General features: G+C 48.9%; 1 protein-coding gene across 1 annotated transcript; it reads left to right on the plus strand.

The window, feature by feature from the left end:
• Positions 1 to 9,018: 9,018 nt before the first annotated feature.
• KCNK18 (potassium two pore domain channel subfamily K member 18) lies at positions 9,019 to 20,818 on the plus strand. The gene is given in 5 exon segments (XM_029244892.1): positions 9,019 to 9,238; positions 11,617 to 11,745; positions 20,029 to 20,365; positions 20,367 to 20,511; positions 20,513 to 20,818. Coding segments are annotated over 5 exon segments (1,137 nt in total).
• Positions 20,819 to 21,732: the final 914 nt, after the last annotated feature.

Here is a 21,732-nt window from a genome sequence, read left to right on the forward strand (position 1 = left end):
TCAAAAGTATGTTATTTAGTTCCCAAATATTAAGGGGACTCCCAGTTATCTTTTTGTTACTGATTTTTAATTTAATTCCGTGGCGACAAAAGAACATACTTTGTATGACTTAGATCCTTTTACATTTATTGAGACTGGTTTTATGACCCCAAATATGATCAATCTCCATAAACGTTCCATGTGCACTTGAGAAGAATATATATTCTGTGGTTGTGAGGAGGACTTTTCTGCAAATGTCAATGAATCAATTTGGTTGATAGTGTTGTTCAAGTCTACTATGTCCTTGCTGATTTTTTGCCTACTTTTATGAACTATTTAAAGAGGGTTATTGAAATTTCCAGCTACAGTTGTGGATTTGTTTATTCCTCCTTGAATTTTATCAGTTTTTATTTGATGTATTTTGTAACAGTCTTTATTTTAAAGTCTATTTCGTCTGATGTGAGTATTGCTACTCCCCCTTTATTTTGATTTCCATTTGCATGGAATACCTTTTTCCAACCCCTCACTTTCAGTTTGTATGTGTCTCTAGATCTGAAGTGGGTCTCTTGTAGACAACATATATACAGGTCTTGTTTTTGTATCCATTCAGTCTACGTCTTTTGGTAGACTGAAATCTACCAGATTTAATTTAAATGTAAATCTGTTTACATTTAAAGTAATTACTGATGTGTATGTTCCTATTGCCATTTTGTTAATTGTTTTGGATTTGTTTTTGTAGGTCTTTTTTCTTCTTTTCCTCTTTTGTTCCCTTCTCTTGTGATTTGATGACTATCTTTAGTGTTGTGTTTGAGCTCCTTTTTCTTTTTTGTGTGTATATCTATTATAGATTTTTCATTTGTGGTTACCATGAGGTTTTGATATAGCAGTCTATATGTATATGTGATTGTTTTAATTTGCTGATCTCTTAATTTCAAATGCATTTCAAATATCCTGTGTTTGTACTTTCCTCCTCTCACAATTACTGGTTTTTGATATCATATTTGTGTGTGGGTAATCGCCTACCTTTACCATCTGTTTGCCTTTACCAGTGAGCTTTCCCATTTCATAATTTTCTTGTTTCTAGTTGTGACCTTTCCTTTCCCGCCTAGAGAAGTTCCTTTTATTGTAAAGCTAGTTCGGTGGTGCTGAATTCTTTTAGCTTTTGCTTGTCTGTAAAGCTTTTGATTTCTCCGTCAAATCTGGATGAGAGCCTTGCTGGGTAGAGTATTCTTGGTTGTACGTTTTTCCCTTTCATCACTTTAAGAATATCCTGCCACTCGCTTCTGGCTGCAGAGTTTCTGCTGAGAAACCAGCTGATAGAATTATGGGGATTCCCTTGTATGTTATTTATTGCTTTTCCCTTGTTGCTTTTAATATTTGCTCTTTGTCTTCAATTTTTGTCAATTTGGTTACTATGTGACTTGGCACGTTCCTCCTTGAGTTAATCCTGTATGGGATTCTGTCTTCCTGGACTTGAGTGACTGTTTCCTTTCCCATGTTAGGAAAGTTTTCAGCTATTATCTCTTCAAATATTTTCTCAGGCCCTTTCTCTTCCTCTTCTCTTTCTGGGACCCCTATAATGCGAATGTTAGTGCATTTGATGTGTCCCAGAAGTCTCTTTACCCATCATTTCTTTTCACTCTTTTTTCTTTATTCTGTTCTGAAGCAGTGATTTCCACCACTCTGTCTTCCAGCTCACTGATTCGTTCTTCTGCCTCTTTTATTCTGCAATTGATTCCTTCTAATGTATTTTTCATTTCAGTTTTTGCATTCTTCAATTCTGGTTGGTTGTTCTTTATATTTTCTAACCCTTTGCTAAAAACTTCTTGTAAGTTCTTGCTCTGTGCATCCATTCTTTTCCCAAGTTCTTGTATCATCTTTATGATCATTACTCTGAACTCTTTCTCAGGTTTTTCATGTATTTTGAAGCTCTGTTATTAAGAGAAAACCATTTAAGATTGTATGTCTTCGTGATTCATTGAATTTATGATTATGAAATGACCTTCATTATCTCTGGTAATATCCTTTGCTCTGAAATCTATTTTATCTGATATTAATATAGCCATTACAGCCTTTTCTTTTGATAAGTGTTAACATAGTATACATTTTTCCATTCTTCTAACCTATTTGTGTCTTTATGTTTAAAGTGTTTTTCTTGTAGACAGAATCTCGTTGGGTCTTTCTTTTTGTTTTTTTTAATTTATTTATTTTTGGTATTTTTTGGCCATGCAGCACAGCTTGCAGGATCTTAGTTCCCTGACCTGGGATCAAACCCAGACCCACAGCAGTGAAAGCTCAGAGTCCTAACCACTGGACCAACAGGGAATTCCTGGGTCTTGCTTTTTAATTCAGTCTGACAATCTGTGCCATTTTATTGGGATATTTAAACCATATATATTTAATGTGATTATTGTTATGGTTAGTTTTAAGTCTACCATCTTGCTATTTATTTTTTATTTGTCTGTTCTTTTCTCTGTAGATCACTATCTTTTGTTGCCTGATGTTCAGGTTTTTTGTGTTTTTTTTGGGCATTATTTCATGTCTTTTATCCCCCTGGTAAGTTTTATCCCTGTTATTCCATCTTGACTGGACCTATTGACTGTCTTTGAGTTCATTAGTTCTTTCTTTTGTTGTGTCCGAGTCCTCAATTAAACCCATCCAGTAAGTTTTTTTAAAAAGTAGACTATTTGGGGTGCAGTTTTAGGTTCACAGCAAAATTGAGCCAAGTACAGAGAGTTCTCATATACCTCTGGCCCTAATACATGCACAACAACCCTTGCTATCATGATCTGACACCAGAGTGGTACCTTTGTTACAACTGATGAACCTACATTGACATATCATTATCATGCAGAATCTATAGTTTATATTTGGGTTCACTCTTGGTGTACATTCTTTGGGTTTTGATAAATGTATAATGACATGTATTCACAAATACAGTATCATGCAGAATAATTCCATTGCCCTAAAAATCATCTATGCTGTCTATTCATCCCTCCCTACCCCCTACCCCCCCAGCAAGCACTGATCTTTTTACTCTTGCAATAGATTTTAGTTTTGCCTTTTCCAGAATATCACATAGTTGGTATCATTCACTATGCAGCCTTTTTCAATTGGCTTCTTTTACATAGTAATATGCATTTAAAGCACCTCCATGTCTTTTCATGGCTTGATAGCTCATTTTCTTTTTAGTGCCGAATAGTAATCCATTGTCTGGTTGTATTGCAGTTAATTTATCCATTCAACTATTGAAACACATCTTGATTGCTTCCAACTTTTGGCAATTATGAATAAAGCTGCTGTAAACATCCACATGAAGCTTTTGTGTAGGTGTAAGTTTTCATCTCCTTTGGAGAAGCACCAAGGAGTGTGACTGATGGATCATATGGTAAGAGTGTGTTTAATTTTATAAAAAACCACCAAACTGTCTTCCCAAGTGGCTGTGCTATTTTGCATTCCCACCAGCAGTGAATGAGAGTTTCTGTTGCTCTACATCCTCACCAGCATTTGGTGTTGGCAATATTCCAGATTTTGGCCATTCTAACAGGTGTGTAGTGGTATGTCATTGTTGTTTTAATTTGCAATTCCCTAATGACATATGATGCGGAGCATCTTTTCATATGTCTGTTTGTACCTGTATGTATCCTTTGAAGTGTCTGTTCAGATCTTTTGCCCATTTTTAAATCAGGTTGTTCTTTTTCTTTTAAAAAATTATAAATATTTTATTTTCCAGCTTTATTGAGATACAATTGACATATAACATTGTGTAAGTTTAAGGTGTACAACATGTTGATTTGATGCTCTTATATATTGCAAAATGAGGTTGTTCTTTTTCTTATTATTGAGTTTTAAGAGTTCTTTATATATTTTGGATAAATCCTTTAACAGACCTCTCTTTTGCAAATATCTTCTCCCAGTCTATGGCTTGTCTTCTCATTTTCAGTAAGTTTTAAATTTCATATTTAAAAATTTTAAATTCTAGAATATCTTTTTGATTGTCTTTTATAGACTTACAGATTCTCTGTTAACATTGTTCATTCATCCATTTGTCAACCTTTTCTTCTATCTTCTTTAACATGTTAGTTATAGTTAAAGTACTTGTTTGCTTACTTTAACATATGGATCATATGTGGGTCCACCTTTGTCTTGTTTCCCCACTTGATTATGTTCACAATTTCCTCTCAATATGTCTATCAGTTTTTTACTGGGTGCTGAACAGGCAGGATGGAAAGGGTGGGAACCTCCATACCCCAACATTCTAGAATAATAAAAATCACCAAAAAAACCCAAACAAAAAGCAAACCCCCAAACAAGAACATCACCCCTTGAATTTATACAGTGCTTTAGAGTTCCCAAAGCACTTTGAAAGCTTTTTGTGGGGGGGGGTTGCTGCGTTGGGTCTTTGTTGCTGTGCGTGGGCTTTCTCTAGTTATGGTGAGTGGGGGCTATTCTTCGTTGTGGTGCGTGGGCTTCTCATTGTGATGGCTTCTCTCATTGCGGAGCACGGGCTCTAGGCGTGTGGGCTTCAGTAGTTGCGACTCGCGGCCTCTAGAGCATGGGCTCAGTAGTTGTGGCTCACGGGCTTAGTTGCTCCATGGCATGTGGGATCTTCCGGGACCAGGGTTCGAACCTGTGTCCCATGCATTGGCAGGTGGATTCTTAACCACTGAACTACCAGGGAAGTCCTCAAAGCTTTTAATCTTTTGGCTTTCCTCATTCTTCCCTCATCAACCAGGATAATTAATTGCAGGCTATAATAAGAAGTCACCTGCAAAAGGGAATTTTATGAAAGCCCTTATCAAAGACTCAGAGATGTGCGTCTCCTTCTGCCAGTGTGGCGACTTAGCAGCAGTCTCAGGACGTTGTTGCTCTGTTAGTGTGGTTGTGGTCAGTTGTGTCCTCATAATCAATTCCCCCCTTCTTCCTGGGCAGTTGCCACCTGCTAGATGCTACATTTACATTGTCCAGATGACCTTGTGGCTGGGTATGACAAAATTCTCATCAACTGAATGTGAGCAGAAGTGATGTGTGCAATTTCCATCTCACTGGCTTAAAAGGAAAGTGATTTTATTTTACCTGCATCTTATGCACCTGTGTTCTCTGCAAAAAAGCCACTTGTTTAGAAGGGGAAAAATCCTTGCTGTTATTTCCATCTACCCTTAGCCCCACCTCCAGAACTAGAAAATTTGACCTCTGTCCAATCTATTACCATGGATATGCTCTCATCTGTCCATTATTCAGCTCCTCCTTTGATATATTTTTTAAATTAATTAATTTACTTATTTTTATTTTTGGCTGCGTTAGGTCTTTGTTGCTGCGCACAGGCTTTTCTCTAGTTGCGGCAAGCGGGGGCTACTCTTCGTTGTGGCGCGCGGGCTTCTCATTGCGGTGGCTTCTCTTGTTGCAGAGCACGGGCTCTAGGTGTGTGGCCTTCAGTAGTTGTGGCACGCGGGCTCAGTAGTTGTTGCTTGCAGGCTCTAGAGTGCAGGCTCAGTAGTTGTGGCACATGGGCTTAGTTGCTCCGCAGCATGTGGGATCTTCCCGGACCAGGGCTCGAACCTGTGTCCCCTGCAATGGCAGGCAGATTCTTAACCACTGCGCCCCCAGGGAAGTCCCCTTTGATGTATTTTGAATTCTTCTCTTTCATGAGGGCTGCTGGGGCCACTCGAGCTCACAGCATCCCTCTTTCTTCTGACTCCATAAGCCACATAGTATTTGCATCTCACTTTGTAATTCATCCCTCACTATATTTAAGTGCATAAACCCATGTATCTACATCCTCTCCTTTGATGGACATTGGGATTTTAATTGCCCTTACATAATCTAGTCTGTAGCCAACCCTCAGGAATGGCTTCTTGTCTGGTCCATCTGATGCCTCATTAAGAGAGAGATTTAGGCTTCAGGAAGAGGCCTGTAGCTACCCTGTCTCACTTCCTTCCTAGGAAAAGGGTCTGGACAACCTATGGGACTGTAGGAAAATTTCTCCTTTCTAAAGACAAAAGAAACTCGGATCACCTCAAAGGTGTTTCATGTAGTGGAGAGTGGTGGCTGGACTTCATGGCCCTGAGTTTATCCACAAGAGTCCCCTTCTCTTGAGGGTTCTTACCCATTCCTGCTGCCACCATCACATTGGCCGAAATGTGGTGAAAGGACTCTTGTACACACACATTGAGTGACATGCAGCTAGATAATCTGGCCAATGAGCTGGAGCTCACTTACTGTCAGTTTGTGGCCCATCACAGTGTCCTTCTCTTCCCAGCAATCAGTCTACCTCCAGAAGGTGCATTACGTCATGATGCCCATCATCAAGGGTGATGAGCACACAGGTTCTGTTATTCTCTAGACTCTTCTAGATGTCGAAATATGTCTTCTAACAAGACTTAAAAAGAGGAGTACAAATACACTTTCTGACCTCTACCATCTAATACTTTCAGCCATTAACACTGCCCCTAAACACATTAAATAGCACTCAGAATGCATTACTTAACAAATAACAGATGACTTATGCATTGTTATCTTAAAATGTTGATTCTTGACTTGGGTAAAGAATAACGGGCACACGCTAAGGTGTTGTTCAAAAGTAATGGCCAGGAGAGACATACAGGAGACATACTGTGTTCATGGAGTGGAGGGCTCAACATAGTAAGAGGTCAAGTCTCCCCACATTGACCTATGGGTTTAATGCAATTCCTATCAAAATCCCATAAGGTGTTATGTAGACATAGATAAGATTATTTAAAAACATACAGAAAGGCCTTTTGTTTAGAAGTATAGTGGATTTACAATGTTGTGTTAGTTTCAACAAAGTGATTCAGGTATATATATATACATATATATACATATATGTGTGTGTATATATATATATATATATATATATATATATATATGCTCTTTTTCAGATTCTTTTCCCTTATAGATTATTACAAGATATTGAGTAGGGCTTCCCTGGTGGCACAGTGGTTGAAAGTCCGCCTGCCGATGCAGGGGACACGGGTTCGTGCCCTGGTCCGGGAAGATCCCACATGCCGCGGAGCGGCTGGGCCGGTGAGCCATGGCCGCTGAGCCTGCGCATCCGGAGCCTGTGCTCCGCAACGGGAGAGGCCGCAACAGTGAGAGGCCCACCTACGGCAAAAAAAAAAAAAAAAGAAAAAAAAAGATATTGAGTATAGTTCCCTGTGCTATACAGTAGGTCCTTAAAGTAGCTAAAACAATCTTGAAAAAGAAGAATAAAGTAGGAAGAATCACTATACCCGATATTAAGGCTTTCACACAATGGAGCAGGGAGGAATATGGGTGGCAATCAGGTGACCCAATGGACAAACACAAGCAAGTCCAACCTGGAAAGGCTGTGGTTACCAAGGACTCAGACCCTTCAGGAATGCGAATTTGGGTCACGCCATTGGGAAATCCATTGAAAGCAGTAAAAGAGGCGGCAGAGGGCAAGGAGAATTTCGAATGAAGAGTGAAGTCAGGAGACAACGAAAATCAGTTGCCGTCCTGAGTTCAACTGCAGTGGAGGCCGTGCTTTGTCCTACTAACCTCCCTTTCTAAGTTTGCCTTCAGGGGATCAATGCAACTTCCTAATAACCACCCAAACTTATCCTTATATTTATCATTCCTCTCCTATGTTTTTTTGGTATGCGGGCCTCTCACTGTTGTGGCCTCTCCCGTTGCGGAGCACAGGCTCCGGACGCGCAGGCTCAGCGACTATGGCTCACAGGCCCAGCAGCTCCGCGGCATGTGAGATCTTCCCGGACCGGGGCACGAACCCGTGTCCCCTGCATCGGCAGGCGGACTCTCAACCACTGCGCCACCAGGGAAGCCCTCTCCTATGTTTTAAATGCCTGAATTGTTGCACCTGCACACCATCCCACCTCACCATTGCCAAAAGCGTAACAAATGGATGGCCACCTTGAGCCAAGAGCTGTCTGCACGCCATCTCCTTACCAGTGGGTACTGAGCCACCCAGCGCTGAAACCCCATTTAAGATCCTGCTCTCTCAGGTCACTCCCATTGCCCACTATTGCAGGTTGGATCCTCTGCGAAGCAGACACAGATAGAGTAAGGCATCCAAAAGCTCTATTTATTAGGAAGTAAAGGCGAAGGGAGGAAACAGGATGGGACAAGGGAAGCCTTCATATCACGATGCAGGCCTGACAAAATTTCTGGCAGACCAACAGAGAGCGAAGATTTCGGGTTGGAGGAGTCCGGCACGCGGCAGAAATGGTTAAGCTCTTGTATCCCACCTTGCTCAGCCATTGGACAAGGGCTTCCCGGAGAACAGGGCCTGAAAGCTGAAGCAAACCCCGAAAGAACGAATAGCTGGAGGCTGTCAGGACCCATGCTCCTTGAAGCTGCATGGAGAAACCTTTCATGAAGGGGGATCTTAACAGCCACACATCTCCACATCCACCATGTGGGGGCACTTTTTTTTTCGTAGTGGCAGAGGCAAGGCACAGGGGAGCAAGTCCCATTGTACGTTTACTTTTCAGGTCCCTGCTTAAGTCATGTCTGCTAACACCTGATTGGCTGGAGCAAGTCATGTGGCTTAGTCCAATGCTAAGAAGGAAGTATGCTCTGCCCACCCTGAGGCCAAGGCAAGTCTGGGTATGCTAGAGGGGAATGAAGAATTGGGACCAATAATTAGATCCACACCGAATAAAGGCCATTTGTAAACTGTGGAGCTCTGGCCGCACTAATTACTATTATTTCTACCTGTCCAAGAGTCAGGGTACCACAGGCCAAAGCACAAAGCAACCACCACGCATTCCTCCCAAAGCCCCTGAAGGTCAGCTCTCGGGCTGGCCAGGCTGCTCGGAGCGTACCTGCCGGGTGGATCAATAGTAATTTGAGACACTAGGGGGCGCGCTATCTGAGAAACTCTCAGGAAGTGAACGCGCAAGGACTGCCACCTGCTTCCCAAGTCCTTGGGGGAAGCGCTGGAGCCGGGCCATTCTTGGGGCACTCCCCCTCCTCCCTGGCGGGACCTCTGGGCTCCTCCCTCTTCCAGCAGCTCCTGTCCTGCCCACTCCTGGGAGGATGGAGGCTGCGGGGCCGCCTCAAGATAGGAGGTGCTGCTGAGAGGCCCTGAGGAAAATCTTCCCTCGCCTCTGCTTCCACTGCTCCCTGGTGACGTACGCGCTGGTGGGTGCCGCGCTCTTCTCAGCCATTGAGGGCAGCCAGGACCAGGGGGCAGATGACCCGGAGTTTGAGGAGTTCCTGGAGAAGCTCTGTGACATCTTGAAATGCAACAGAACAGGTAGGTGGCGTACCTGGGCAGGGCGGGCCTTTTCTCTCTGGGTAGAGGCAGGCCCCAGAGAGGAGACAACTGCCTTGTAGGAAGCTGAGTCTGGGAGCCCTCTGCTTGCATCCTGCCCACTCCTGGGCAACCTTAGGCAAGTGACTTCTCTCTGGGCCTCAGTTTTCCCCTCTGTAAAATGGGGGTGGGAATAATGGAGGGCCTCTCAGGGTTGATGTAAAGAATGTAGGAAAAGTGCTGAGCACCCACTGGGCACTCCCTTCCCTTTGCCTCAGTTCCCAGCCCCACCCAGACCAGCAGGCTCTGAGGAGGATGGATTGCTGGAGATTTGATGAGCTGGGGTGGGGTGGATGGGTGACCAGATCTGGAGTTGTGGGTTCCTAGGCTGGTCCTCAGAACTGCCTGCCCCACCCCATGATTCAGTTTACAAGGACTGGAATTCAAGGAACAATCCAAATTGGGCTTGGACTGCCAAGATAGTAGCCTGCCCCCTGCTCTCCTACTTCTTGTTTCAAGTGGCCTTTTTCTGTGGTCGGGCTCAGGGGAGGAAGAAAGTGTTGTGAGAAGAACTTGGGTCCTGGTTTTACTCCCAGTTGCTCTCCCAGCTTGCTGTGTGATCTGGGGCAGATTGCCCTCTCTGGGTCTCAGTCTGCCAGGGAGAAGAAGGCCCACAATCTCAGGCCCACCAATCACAGGGACCCTGTGGGAAGCAGATGAGACAATGGACATGAAGCCTCTTGGAAGGCACAAGGCACTTTGTATATGTCCTTATTGCTTTTCATTCATATTTGTCACTTATTTCCATACTGTCTTCTAAAGCTTGGAAAGATGCATTCAACAGAGCAAGATAAAATAATAGAGAGTAAATAAAAGACAAAGGAAAAACAGACTCTAAAGTTCAAGGGAAGATCAGGGTCCCGTGGTATGACAGGTCCTCAGCCAGGCTGGTAATGACCCCTCCAACCTGTGGGAGGTCCTTCCAGCAGGGGCGGACCAGAGGCTGATCACAGGTGGCAGAGTCTCCTCTCTGTGGAGGGTCCTACTCCTTCTCTCTGCATCTGTGCCAGACAGACACAAGCCTACTCAGATGACCCAGGAGATGCCGTCTGCCATCTGACACTCTGAGCCATCACTGGGTCCAGACTGTCAACAAGTTCAGGGCTTTCCAAACCTGGCCACGCGTCAGAATCATCCAAGGAGCTGGTCTAAAATACACATTCCCAGGCTCTTCCCCAAACCCACTTAATCAGGATCTCCAGGACTGGGCTGGGAATCTTATTTTTAAAAAGTTTCCTGGGTGATTCTGATGCACAGAATGGTATAGGAAAACAGAGCTGGTCCATCCGCATTTTGTACTGATTTTCACTGGAGATTAAAATGCTCAGTAAGTGCTGGTTAGTGCAGACCCTGTGCCAAGTGTTTTTCATGCACTGTCTCACTTGATCCTCACACCCACCCTATGAGGTGGATATGAATTGTCCCCCTTTTACAGATCAGGAAACTGAGACACTGGGAGTTAAACAACTTGCCCAAGGTCACCCACTAGAAAACGGAGCCAGGGATTCAACCCCAGACATTTAGATTCCAAAGCCATGTCACGCTGCCTCCCCGATGGGGAAACTGAGGCTCAGAAAGAAGCCTCTTGTCCACGGCTACAGGAACTAGTCAGGGTCAGAACTGAGTCTAGGTTGCAGGTGTCTGGACTCCCAGGTTGGTGCCCATTCAAACGAGTGGTGACTTCCTGCTGTTCCAGGCTCTGTGACATCTTCTTACAACTGTGCCAGCTGGCAGGTGACTTCTGGGATGCCTAAAACCCACTGGCTGCCAGGCCAAAGGTACCATTTGGACACCTCCCCGAGAAACTAGGGCCCCCAGGCCTGCTTCCGCCAAGTCTTCCCAGGTATCCTCAGCCAGCTGATCCCGGTATGATCACCACACTCCATCAGGCTTAATGGCTTCCAGGAGTGCATATAGTTTGCAATCATGCAAGAGCCTGCATTTCATAAAAGCCTTTTTCTTTCAGTTCTCAAGAGCCGGGGAAAGAGGCAGAGCAGAAGTTAGTAGGCCCCTTTGCAAGGCTCCGAAAGTTCAGAAAGGCCACAGGGCAATTCCATGGCTGAGCTCAGGCCGGACCCCTGTGGGCCTCTCTCTTGGGTGCTCAGCACACAGGGTTATGTGGCCTCCTAATCTCTGCAGGTGCTGGAGCAGTACCTAAACTGCAGAGACATTGAACAAAGGGTTCTGAGATCCTCCATTTAGTGTTGATGAGGGCCACAAGGCAGGGGGCGTGGTCCCTGGGGAAGACACCCCTTCCCCTGGGCGGGACCTGTTTTAAAGGGTGTAACCTTCTCTCTCACGCCGGTTGTCTCTTTCTGGAGTTGAGGGAGGTAGGAAGCAGGGTCTCGGGAAGCTGCTGCAGCAGGTGAAGCCCCAGTGGTTTAGCGGGTCTGCAGGCCGGTCCTTCCTGAGCTCACTCTTTTTCTGCTGCACAGTGGGTAAGTCCAGGGGCGAGGGCAGACCTGTGAGAGAAAGCTGGCGGGGGGGCAGGGGAGAGGGGGACGCGGACCCTTGGTGGGGATGAAGTGTTCGATTCATTTAGTGCAAGAAACAGCTGTGGAGTGCCTACCCTGTGCTCAGGGAGACGGCAGTGAGCAGGGCTGCCACTGGCCCATTTGTGCTAATGAGAAGAGGATCCCCTTCCTTCAGGTGGGCATGGCCCCATTCCCCGGGCAAAGGCCCCAGTGAGCGAGGTGTGGGCTGCGTTTCGGCTTCTTCTTGTCTCCCAGTGAGTGCTCTTGTACAAAACACAACCTGCCGGGTACCTGCCTGCCCGGGTTCCTGGACTCGGGGGCAACCAAACGTGGTCAGTGCAACGCGCTCAGGGTATGGCGGGAGCACAGCTTCCCCAGCCTTGGGGCTGGGGAGTGGGTTTCAGAGTCACCAGCATATTGATGGCAGCTGGCTCCAAGGGAATGGAGGAGGGCACGGCGTGGAGAGGGAGGACGGTGTGCCAGAGCAGGACCGGAAGCGCCAACGATGAGGCAGAGGAGGAAGGGGACCTGCAGCGCTAAGGAGAGCGCACAGTTGCCTGCAGGGGCCGTGCTAAGCTGCCTCCTTTAAAGCCCACAGTGAATCAGGTCGGGGAGCCCAAGCCCAGAGAGGTGACGTCAGGGGCCAAGGTCACGCAGTGAGTGGAGCTGGTGCCCACGAGAGCTGTTGAGACTCCAAGTCCAGTGCTCTTTCCCCAGAGTAGGCTGCCAGCTTTGCAGGTCTGCGGGGTGCTGTGGAGACTCTGCTTACCCCTGCTCAGGGAGCCCCAGGGAGAGCCTCGCCCTGCCTGGAAGCAGGGGCCGCTCAGATTCCTGTGTCCCCATGGAGTGGGTGACAGTGCCCCGAAGGGAAGGACTTGGAGAGAGGAAGGAGCTGGCCTCACCCTGTTCCCTGCACTTGCTTTGTACGTGTCTCCAGCCTCCAAGCAAGGGAAAGACTCCTGTGCGACACATTGTCCCAGCGAAGTCCTTTCCGGAGCCCCAGGCAGAGGGGAGGGTGTGGAGGCAGAGCTGCTTCCCTACAGTGAACACTTGCACGTTTTAAGATGGGCTCTGTGGACCCTCAAAGCCACAGATCCTCCTCTCGGTGGCTGCACAGAGGATGGGCTCCTGTGTGACACCGCACATTGGAACTGGGCTGTGGAGATGGCCTTTGCTTCTTCCCTCCCTCCCTTCCTTCCTTCTCTCCTTCCTTCCTTCCTTCCTTCACAAATACCGAACGCCTACGATTGCAACAGCAGCGGCTGCGCTGGCTAACGCATGTGTATTTATTTATTTATTTGTTTACATCTTTATTGGAGTATAATTGCTTTACAATGGTGTGTTAGTTTCTGCTTTATAACAAAGTGAATCAGTTATACATATACATATGTTCCCATATCTCTTCCCTCTTGCGTCTCCCTCCCTCCCACCCTCCCTATCCCACCCCTCTAGGTGGTCACAGAGCACCGAGCTGATCTCCCTGTGCTATGTGGCTGCTTCCCATGTGTATTTAAGACTCATCAGGCTCCCTTTTCAGTTCTTCGCGATGATTAGCCCATTCACACCTCGCAACAACCCTGAGGTAGCTGTTGTTATTATTCCCACTCTCTGAGGCAAGGCAGGTCCACCATTTTTGCAAGGGGACACAGCTCATGTCTGTCTGGGTCCAGGCTGTCTGGGTCTTAACCTGAAACCCCACTGCCTCTGTCTGTACGTGACTTTTTCTGTGCCTGGCATGGGGCTGAAATAGCTGGATGCTTCCGAGTCTAATGGAGGCGGGAACAATGAACAGCTAAGCACACAGACGTGCTCAAGAGGAGAAGCTTGGGCTGTGGAAGTGGGTGAGACAGGATGGGGGAGGGTGGTCCTGACTTTCGGGGATGGGGGAGAGGCTTGTCTGAGGAAGTGACATTTGAGTGGAAGGATCTGTGGAGATGAACCAGGCAAAGAAGGCTGAGAGGGCTTCCCTGGTGGCGCAGTGGTTGAGAGTCGTCCTGCCGATGCGGGGGACGCAGGTTCCTGCCCCGGTATGGGAGGATCCCACATGCCGCGGAGCAGCTGTGCCCGTGAGCCATGGCCGCTGAGCCTGCACGTCAGGAGCCTGTGCTCCGCAGCAGGAGAGGCCGCAACAGTGAGAGGCCTGCGTACCGCAAAAAAAAAAAAAAAAAGGCTGAGAGAGATTTCCAGCGAGGCAGCAGGCAAAGCTCCGGGGCTTAGAGGCCCCTCTGAGGTAGAGACCACTGAGGCTGGCGGGCTGTGAGAAGCGGGGCTGGTCTTGCACTCAGGCGCCGTGTCCCTGGGCCAGCATCGGAGGACCTTCTAGTAACTAAGGGCCGCAGCTTCCCTCTGCAGTGCAGCAGCAGGGTGGGCCAGGTGCAGGGGCCGAGCCAGGCCTGGCAGGAGCCACCCCTGCTGGTGGTGAGGGGGTCACAGGAGTGGAGGTAGTGGAGCTGCCCTCGGCCACAGGTCAGGGGCTCCTGGGTCAGCGTCCCCACCAGGAGTGTGACTCATTGCCTAGCCCCTGCCCCTCTTGGGCAGTGAAAAGTACTGGGGCCCCATCTTCATTCAAGAGAGCATCAGCTCAGGAGAATACCGATCCCCGGGGGGCCTGAGCTCACAAAGGCCGTGGCTGGGCACTCGTCCCGGGGTCCCCTCACACTCAGGGTAGAGGTGGAGCACAGTGGCCAGCTGTGGACTCTGGGGGCCAGCCACCTTGGGTCAGAGCTGTGTGACCTCCAGTGAGCAATTTAGCCCGTCTGAGCCTTGTTCCCTAATCTATAACTCCTCCCAGACCTGCCTCTGAGCGTCAGCTGTGACTGACAGAAAACCCAGCACGGTTGGCTTAAACTGCAAGGAAAATGTGTCACCTCCCAAGTAGGAAGTCCAGTGGGGGACAGCCCTCAGGCTGCTTGATGTGCAGCTCAGCTGTGACATTGAGTATCAGGTTCTCTCCATCCTGCTCAGCGGGTCACACGATGGTCACCAAGGTCCACTTCCCGTCCGGGCATAATGGCATCTCATAGACAGAGAAAAGGCTGGCTGTCATAATTGGCAAGAAACTTCCTGGAAGCCTCCCACCCCCCAAGCCAGTCCCTGGCAAGGGGATTGGATTACCAGCATGACTTAGACGGATCGGATCTATCTCTTAATCAGGTGAGAGAGAAGCAGCGTTCCAGGGAAAGATGGGGGAATGGCTGCTGGGTGGACAACCTGTGCCTACTGCAACACACTTTCTTAAATGGGCACATATGCTTGTGTCCAAGGGCGCCCCCGTGTGGTTTCTTTCAGAACCGGTCTCATTCACCTGAATGTTGATCCAAGCAGGGACAGGTCACGAGCAGAAAGAGTAACAGTAACTTAATACCTGCACTACTGAGCGCTTACCAGCACCAGGCGTTGTGTCAATGTGCTTTATATGCATGATTTTTTTTTTTTTTCGGTACGCGGGCCTCTCACTGCTGTGGCCTCTCCCGCTGCGGAGCACAGGCTCCGGACGCGCAGGCTCAGCGGCCATGGCTCACGGGCCCAGCCGCTGCGCGGCATGTGGGATCTTCCCGGACTGGGGCACGAACGCGTGTCCCCTGCATCGGCAGGCGGACTCTCAACCATTGCGCCACCAGGGAAGCCCCTATATGCATGATTTTGTTTAATTCTCGTGACAGCCCCACGAGGTAAGTGCTGTGACTGTCCCATTCAGCAGTGACCTTGGACTCTGGGAGGGAAGTCGTTTCGAGCAGGGTAGAAGCAGGGCACAGCTGGCCTTTTCAGGGACCCCAGACCTCCAGGGAATGCTTTGAGGAACAACATTTACAGGGGATCAGCAAGCGCAAGGAAGAGACTGGAAGCAAACGGGCTTGAGAGTATGGGGTTTCGTTAGGTTTTTTCTCAAGAACAAAAGGGGACTGATCTAAGGCAGCGTTTTTTAGCCTTGGCACTATTGGCATCTTGGACTAGAGGGTTCTTTGTGGCGGGGACTGTCCCGTGCATTCATTGTAGGATGTTTGGAAGTATCCCTGGCCTCTACCCCCCAGAGGCACCCACCTTTTCCCCTGCTGTCTTCGCCAGTCACAACAGCCAAAAATGTCTCCAGACATTGCCAAATGGCCCTTGGGGGGCAAAATTGCCCCCTGTTGAGAACCACTGGTGTAATGCAATGGCTATTAAACCGTGGTCCCTGGACCAGTGTGTGAGCATCACCAGAGAGAACTTGTTAGAGATACAAATTAATTTCCAGGCCCCATCCTAGATCTACTGAGTCAGAAACTATGGATGTGGGACCAGTGATCTGTGTTTTAGCCAGTTCTCCAGGTGATGCACGTAGATGTTTGAGAAGCACTCTCCCGGGGCAAGTGTTCTCAGGCCAGGCTGCATATCAGAATTACCTGGATATCTTTTACACGCCCCCATGCCTGGACCCCACACCAATCACGTCAGACTTACTAGGGACAGACCCAGGCATCAGTATTTTTCAGAGCCCTCCAGGTGATTCTAATGGTAGCCCAGGCTATGAACCACTGACCTAACGGAAATGCATTAGCTTGGTTCATATCCCAAGAAAACGATGCTGCCACTCACGGTACAAGTCCATTAAGACATCAAGCCATCCAGTAATTACAACTGGAAGAGGATTGGGGAAGGTTCTTCGCTGCCCGTAATCAATAATGGTCCTGCTGGTAATACTGCTTCCTGTCCTGCATCTCTGGGTCACCTGAAATGCACCTGGCCTTGATGCTGAAAAAGGGACCCCTGAAAGGCATGAGGTTGGTCAATCCCCAGTCATTCCCAATTGGATCAGCCCCCTTGGATTAGGAAGTGTATGGGCTGTTAAATACTCGCGGGCTAGGTGGCGTGGACTGACGGAATTGGAATATCGCATATGCATTATAAGAAATAATACGATTTCCCATTATGCGTTTTAGCATTCAGTAATTGGGTAGGCAATACATTTCCTTCATAGGGGCCTGTGCTCTCTGAGACTTACTTCCTTGATGCGTTCTCTGCAATGTGGCATGTCCTCTGGACTGTAAACATATTCCACCCAGAGGCAGCCACAATGACTTTGTTTGTAATCCACTAAACCCACCTTTGCCAAGGAGAGCATGCATGTGGAGGGAGGTCTTCAGGTGAGGGGTGCCCACAGGCTGTGGGCTGTGTGACTTCGGACGTGTCACCTGACTCCCCTGTTCCTTGTCTATTAAATGCAGTAACGACGGTGGTTGCCAGCATTAGGGGTTCTGCTATGCGGGAAGTTCTGACTCTTAAAGGCAATTTTCTCCATAAATCCTGTAAGAAATGTGATGTTCTTTCCTTTAAATAAAATAGATCTCACCCTGGGACTCCATCCTGGAGGCCGGGGGGCTTCCACTGGGGAGCCTCTCCTGACTTTCCTAGGGGTGCACGAGAGTTGGGGGCTTCCAGGCAACATCTGGAAAACAGGGTGGCTGCCTGCCCCCGGGCCCTGCTGCTGACACCCCTAAGGACTGCAAGGCCTGTGACAATCTCAGGAGCAGGGATATTTGCTGACACCGGGGCCTAGGCTCCTGAGACTCCACGGCCAGGCCTCTCTGAGCTCCTGCCCCACCACGAGGGGCTCCAGGCCCCCTCCTCTCTTCCCTGCTCTGGAGAATCTCTCCTCACTCTCCACAATCACCCTGGCTAGAGCGAGCTACTCCCTGGTGTGACCGAGGCTGCCGTGGTTTTAGCATTTAAGGGTTTACCAGAACATGAGACTTTCAGTCCTGGGCACATTGGGCCGCTGGTCATCCTCTCCAGGGCCCCCCCTCTGTCCCCAACCCCCTCCCTCTCCCTGAGACCCCTCCCCACCCCAACCTCCTCAGTGCTTCTGGGCTTTCACCGAAGCCTGGACAAGATGCTGTCCTGAGGTCATTTCTGCAACCTCCTCTCCCTGAGGGGATGGCTGAGCTGCTGGAGACCTGCAGGGAACGGGGAAGGGAAAGAGAGGCAACAGAAACCCTGGGCACCCCCTCAGAAAGTCCAGCCCTGCGGAACAGCCTCGGGTTTCTGATGGGGGGTTTAGCCAGTGCAGGCTCACTCCTGAGCTCTTGGGTCCTGCTGGACAGGTGGGGAGCTGAGTTCAAGGGTTTGCTTCCCGCTCGACTAGGAGCCCCCAGAGGGCATGACCTCTGCCTGTTCCTCATTGTATCCCAATCCCACCCGCGAAAGCCTGGCATAGAGTAGGTGCTCAATAAATGCCCATCCAGGATGGATGCCTTTGTTCTAACCTGTTGGTCTGCTCTTACACATCTTGTTACTGATCTCCGCTTGTAATTGCACACTCACGAGGGTGGTTATTTGATTCATATCTGCTTTGCTCACCGCTGTGTCCCAGTGCATGCAGTAAGCACTCACATGCACAAACAATATGAATGCACAGAGAGTTCACCACCCCTGCCGTCAAATGGTACCTCATGGACGCAGTCAGGGTGGCGTGGAGTGCCCTGGGAGGGGTGCACAGTGATGGGACCTGGTGAGGGCCACAGCCCTCTTCCAGAACCCTGAGGAAGATGGGCAGCCTGATCCCGTGCGTATGCCTGGAGGGCGGAGGCTGAGGCCAGAGTTTGCGCAGGAAGCTGCAGCCCTGGAGGAGGTTGGGGCTTAGCCAGCCTGGGAATTGCCTTCCAATTAATTTACATAATTGGGCTGGGGTTTTCTGTATTAGTCATCCTTTTATGACACCAAAAATTAAACATAGGCATTAAATACAGAGCTTCTCCCTCTTTGTTGAAGGCAGTGAGCTTGCCCACTCCAGAAGATCCAGCGACTTGTGCTGTGGGGTTCCACATCCCTCTGATCCTGCCCTCTCTAGACACGGGGGGTGGGGGGCTGGGGTGATGGGAGCAGGGGGCTCCTGAAGAGCATGGAGGTTTCAACCTCTCTTTGCTTGACCATCCTGTTCTTGATGGTTGGAGGGTCCCACCCCCTCGGTGCTCCTGACCCAGCGGAGGGAGCTGGCTTGGGAACTGGATGGCCCTGGGGGTTTGACCCCCAACTCCACACTTTATCACACGTATGCTCTTGGCTAAGTCGCTTCACTTCTCTGAGCCTCAGTTTCCCCATCTGTAATGGTGATAATACTTACCGATGAAGGCTGGTTAATACCCAACCCACAGTAAATGCTCAGAAAAACAGCTATTAGAATGAGGGCACCAACCTCCCGAGAACGACGCACTCACTGTGTGTGAGGTGCTGTTCTCTTGTAATCCTTCCAGCTGGTCCATATACAAAGCAGGTATTGTCATGCCCATTTTACAGATAAGACATCTGAAAATGTGATCAGTCACGTAACTTTCTAGTAAATGGCAGAGCTGGAATTGGAAACGAGGTTGGTAAGATTCTAGATGCTGGGGTCCTCAACATTTCACTCTCGTTTATGAACACGTCTGACCCACTAAGTCACAAATGGCTCTGAGGGCAGCGATTATATTTTAGTCACCGTCCAGCTTTCTACCGTCCCAAATACCGTGCGTACTGCTGTACACACCACTGGCACATGATAATTGCCTATTATATAGAAACAAACAGAGAGGCCCAGACAACCCAGGAAGGACAAGGGTGGCTTTGTAAAAACTGACGCCTTCATGGACGATGATGGAGGTGATGGGTGTGTTTGCAAAGCCCGCACATCCTGTCACCTGTGCTCATCCTATCCCTCCGGGTGAGCTGGGCCCATCCTCCTTCAGATGCTCAGAAGTGGCAAAATGCAAGGCAGTCAGCTCCTCCCAAACACGGGGTTGTCTCCTGCCAAGGACATTCCTGGTCAAAGATCTGGACATGAAAAAAAAAAAAAAAAAAAAAAGATCTGGACATGAGCCGTCCTTTATCCTAAAGAGAAGCTGGGCTTCACCGCCTGCTCCCCCAGCAAAGCAGACCTAATGTCAGACAAGTGGATGAATGTTTTTTTTTTTTTTTGCGGTACGCGGGCCTCTCACTGTTGTGGCCTCTCCTGTTGCGGAGCACATGCTCCGGACACGCAGGCTCAGCGGCCACGGCTCACGGGCCCAGCCGCTCCGCAGCACGTGGGATCCTCCCGGACCGGGGCACGAACCTGTGTCCCCTGCATCGGCAGGCGGACTCTCAACCACTGCACCACCAGGGAAGCCCCAAGATGAATATTTTTAAACATGTTGTGTAAAATGTCATATGCCAGGGAGAGGAAGTGGCAGAAGGTCTCTTTAAAGCTTTTTGAGCAGGGGAGGGGGGAGAGCAGCCGACAATCCCGGGCTCTGTCCTCCTTTTCAGGTTACGGCAACACCTACCCTGTCACCAGGCTTGGCAAGCACCTGTGCGTGCTCTGTGCTCTCTTTGGCGTCCCCCCGATGTTCCTGGTCCTCTCAGACACAGGCGACATCCTGGCAACCATCTTATCCATGTCCTACCACCAAGTCCAAAAACTCCCTTTCCTCCCCCCTCCCCTTCCCAAGTGGCGCTCCGGAGCCCCCTGCGAAAGAAGACCTGACACCAATCCCGTAGACGAAGCCATCCTGAGGATTGCCATCAACGACCCAGAGCTCCCGGGCCCCAAACCTGCCCCCTCAATCCCAAGCAGCAACATGGAGCTGTTCGAGAGACTTTTAGCACGAGAAAGGGAACACACTGCAGGTGCCCCCTCAGGCCATGGAGGGGAGCTCTTCGTGTCCTGAGCTGGTGTTCGGGAGACTCTCGTACTTCATCATCAACAACCTAGATGAGGCGGGGAGGCAGGAGGAGAGGCTGGACATCCCTCCTCCCCATCATCGCCCTCGTGGTCGTCGCCTACATTTCCTGTGCAGCTGCCATCCTCCCCATCTGGGAGAAGCAGCTGAACTTCGAAAATGCCTTCTATTTCTGCTTTGTCACACTGACCACCATTGGGTTTGGGGACATTGCTTTCGAACAGCCTCACTTCTTGTTCTTCTCCATTTATATCATCGTTGGGATGGAGGTTGTGTGCATGGCTTTCAAGTTGGTGCAAAACAGTCTGATTCACATCTACAGAAATGTCATGCTGTTCTTTGCAAATGGAAAGTGTTACAATCCTGTTAAAAAGTGAAGGCTCCATCGACTCTCGTGTGATGATGCTGGCCCAGCTGGTTGTCTTGCCTTTTGGGGCAGTGTAGTTAGAGCTGGTGGCACTGCACCCTGTCACCTGAGGCCTCAGAGTCACACCCTGCATGACAGCTGAATTCAGTCTCGAGGCCCTGCAGAGATGTGGCCAATGCCCTTCCTATCAGGACATTAGACAAAATCTGTCACCATCCTCCAAAGTTCAATTAATTGCCCTGTCTTCATTTTTCAAAAGCCCCACCTAAAGTAGATGAAACCACCTTACAGATGTCACTGGATTTCTTGCAACATGAGAAAAAATTTACCTTTTGTTTACAAATTGTTTTTGCAATTTGTACTTTCAGCTGAATTAAAATCTTCTGAGCTGCTCCCCATTTACCCTTGATGAAACAGAGCTAGGCTGAGCCACCTCTTTTCTTGGATGAGTGCATGAATGGGATCAGCCCAATCCCAGCCCTTGTAACACACACTGCTGGCACTGAGAGGAATTGTCACCTGTGTTCACAGGGGCCTGGGATAGTTCCTGATTGCCAGATTCGGTGCAGACCAGTGTTCTCACCAAGCAGCACACGATCGCACCTCCTGAATGAGTTGGCATGTGAAAGTGTCGATGCTTATGTGAGTGGATGGGTACGTGTAAGGGTTGGCACTCATTGGTGGCTGTACTCGTGACCTGTTCATGAATGAGTTGGCTTGTGAATGGGGCACCTGTGTGGCAGATGCTCTAAGTACCCCACCCATATGGCCAGTTCCCTTTGCCTGAGGACTTTCTCCGGCCACTGAAGCATAGGCATGCGCAGGGCAGGCTAGAAGTGCCAAGGAATGAACGCTCCTGGGAGCAGCCCTGAACCAGTGACCGATGGGAGTGGGTGGATGTATGGCCCCAGCTTCTTGTGCCAC

Source organism: Monodon monoceros, unplaced genomic scaffold (assembly GCF_005190385.1).
Source record: "Monodon monoceros isolate NGI ecotype Baffin Bay Population unplaced genomic scaffold, NGI_Narwhal_1 Super_Scaffold_4, whole genome shotgun sequence".
NCBI classification, from domain to species: domain Eukaryota; kingdom Metazoa; phylum Chordata; class Mammalia; order Artiodactyla; family Monodontidae; genus Monodon; species Monodon monoceros.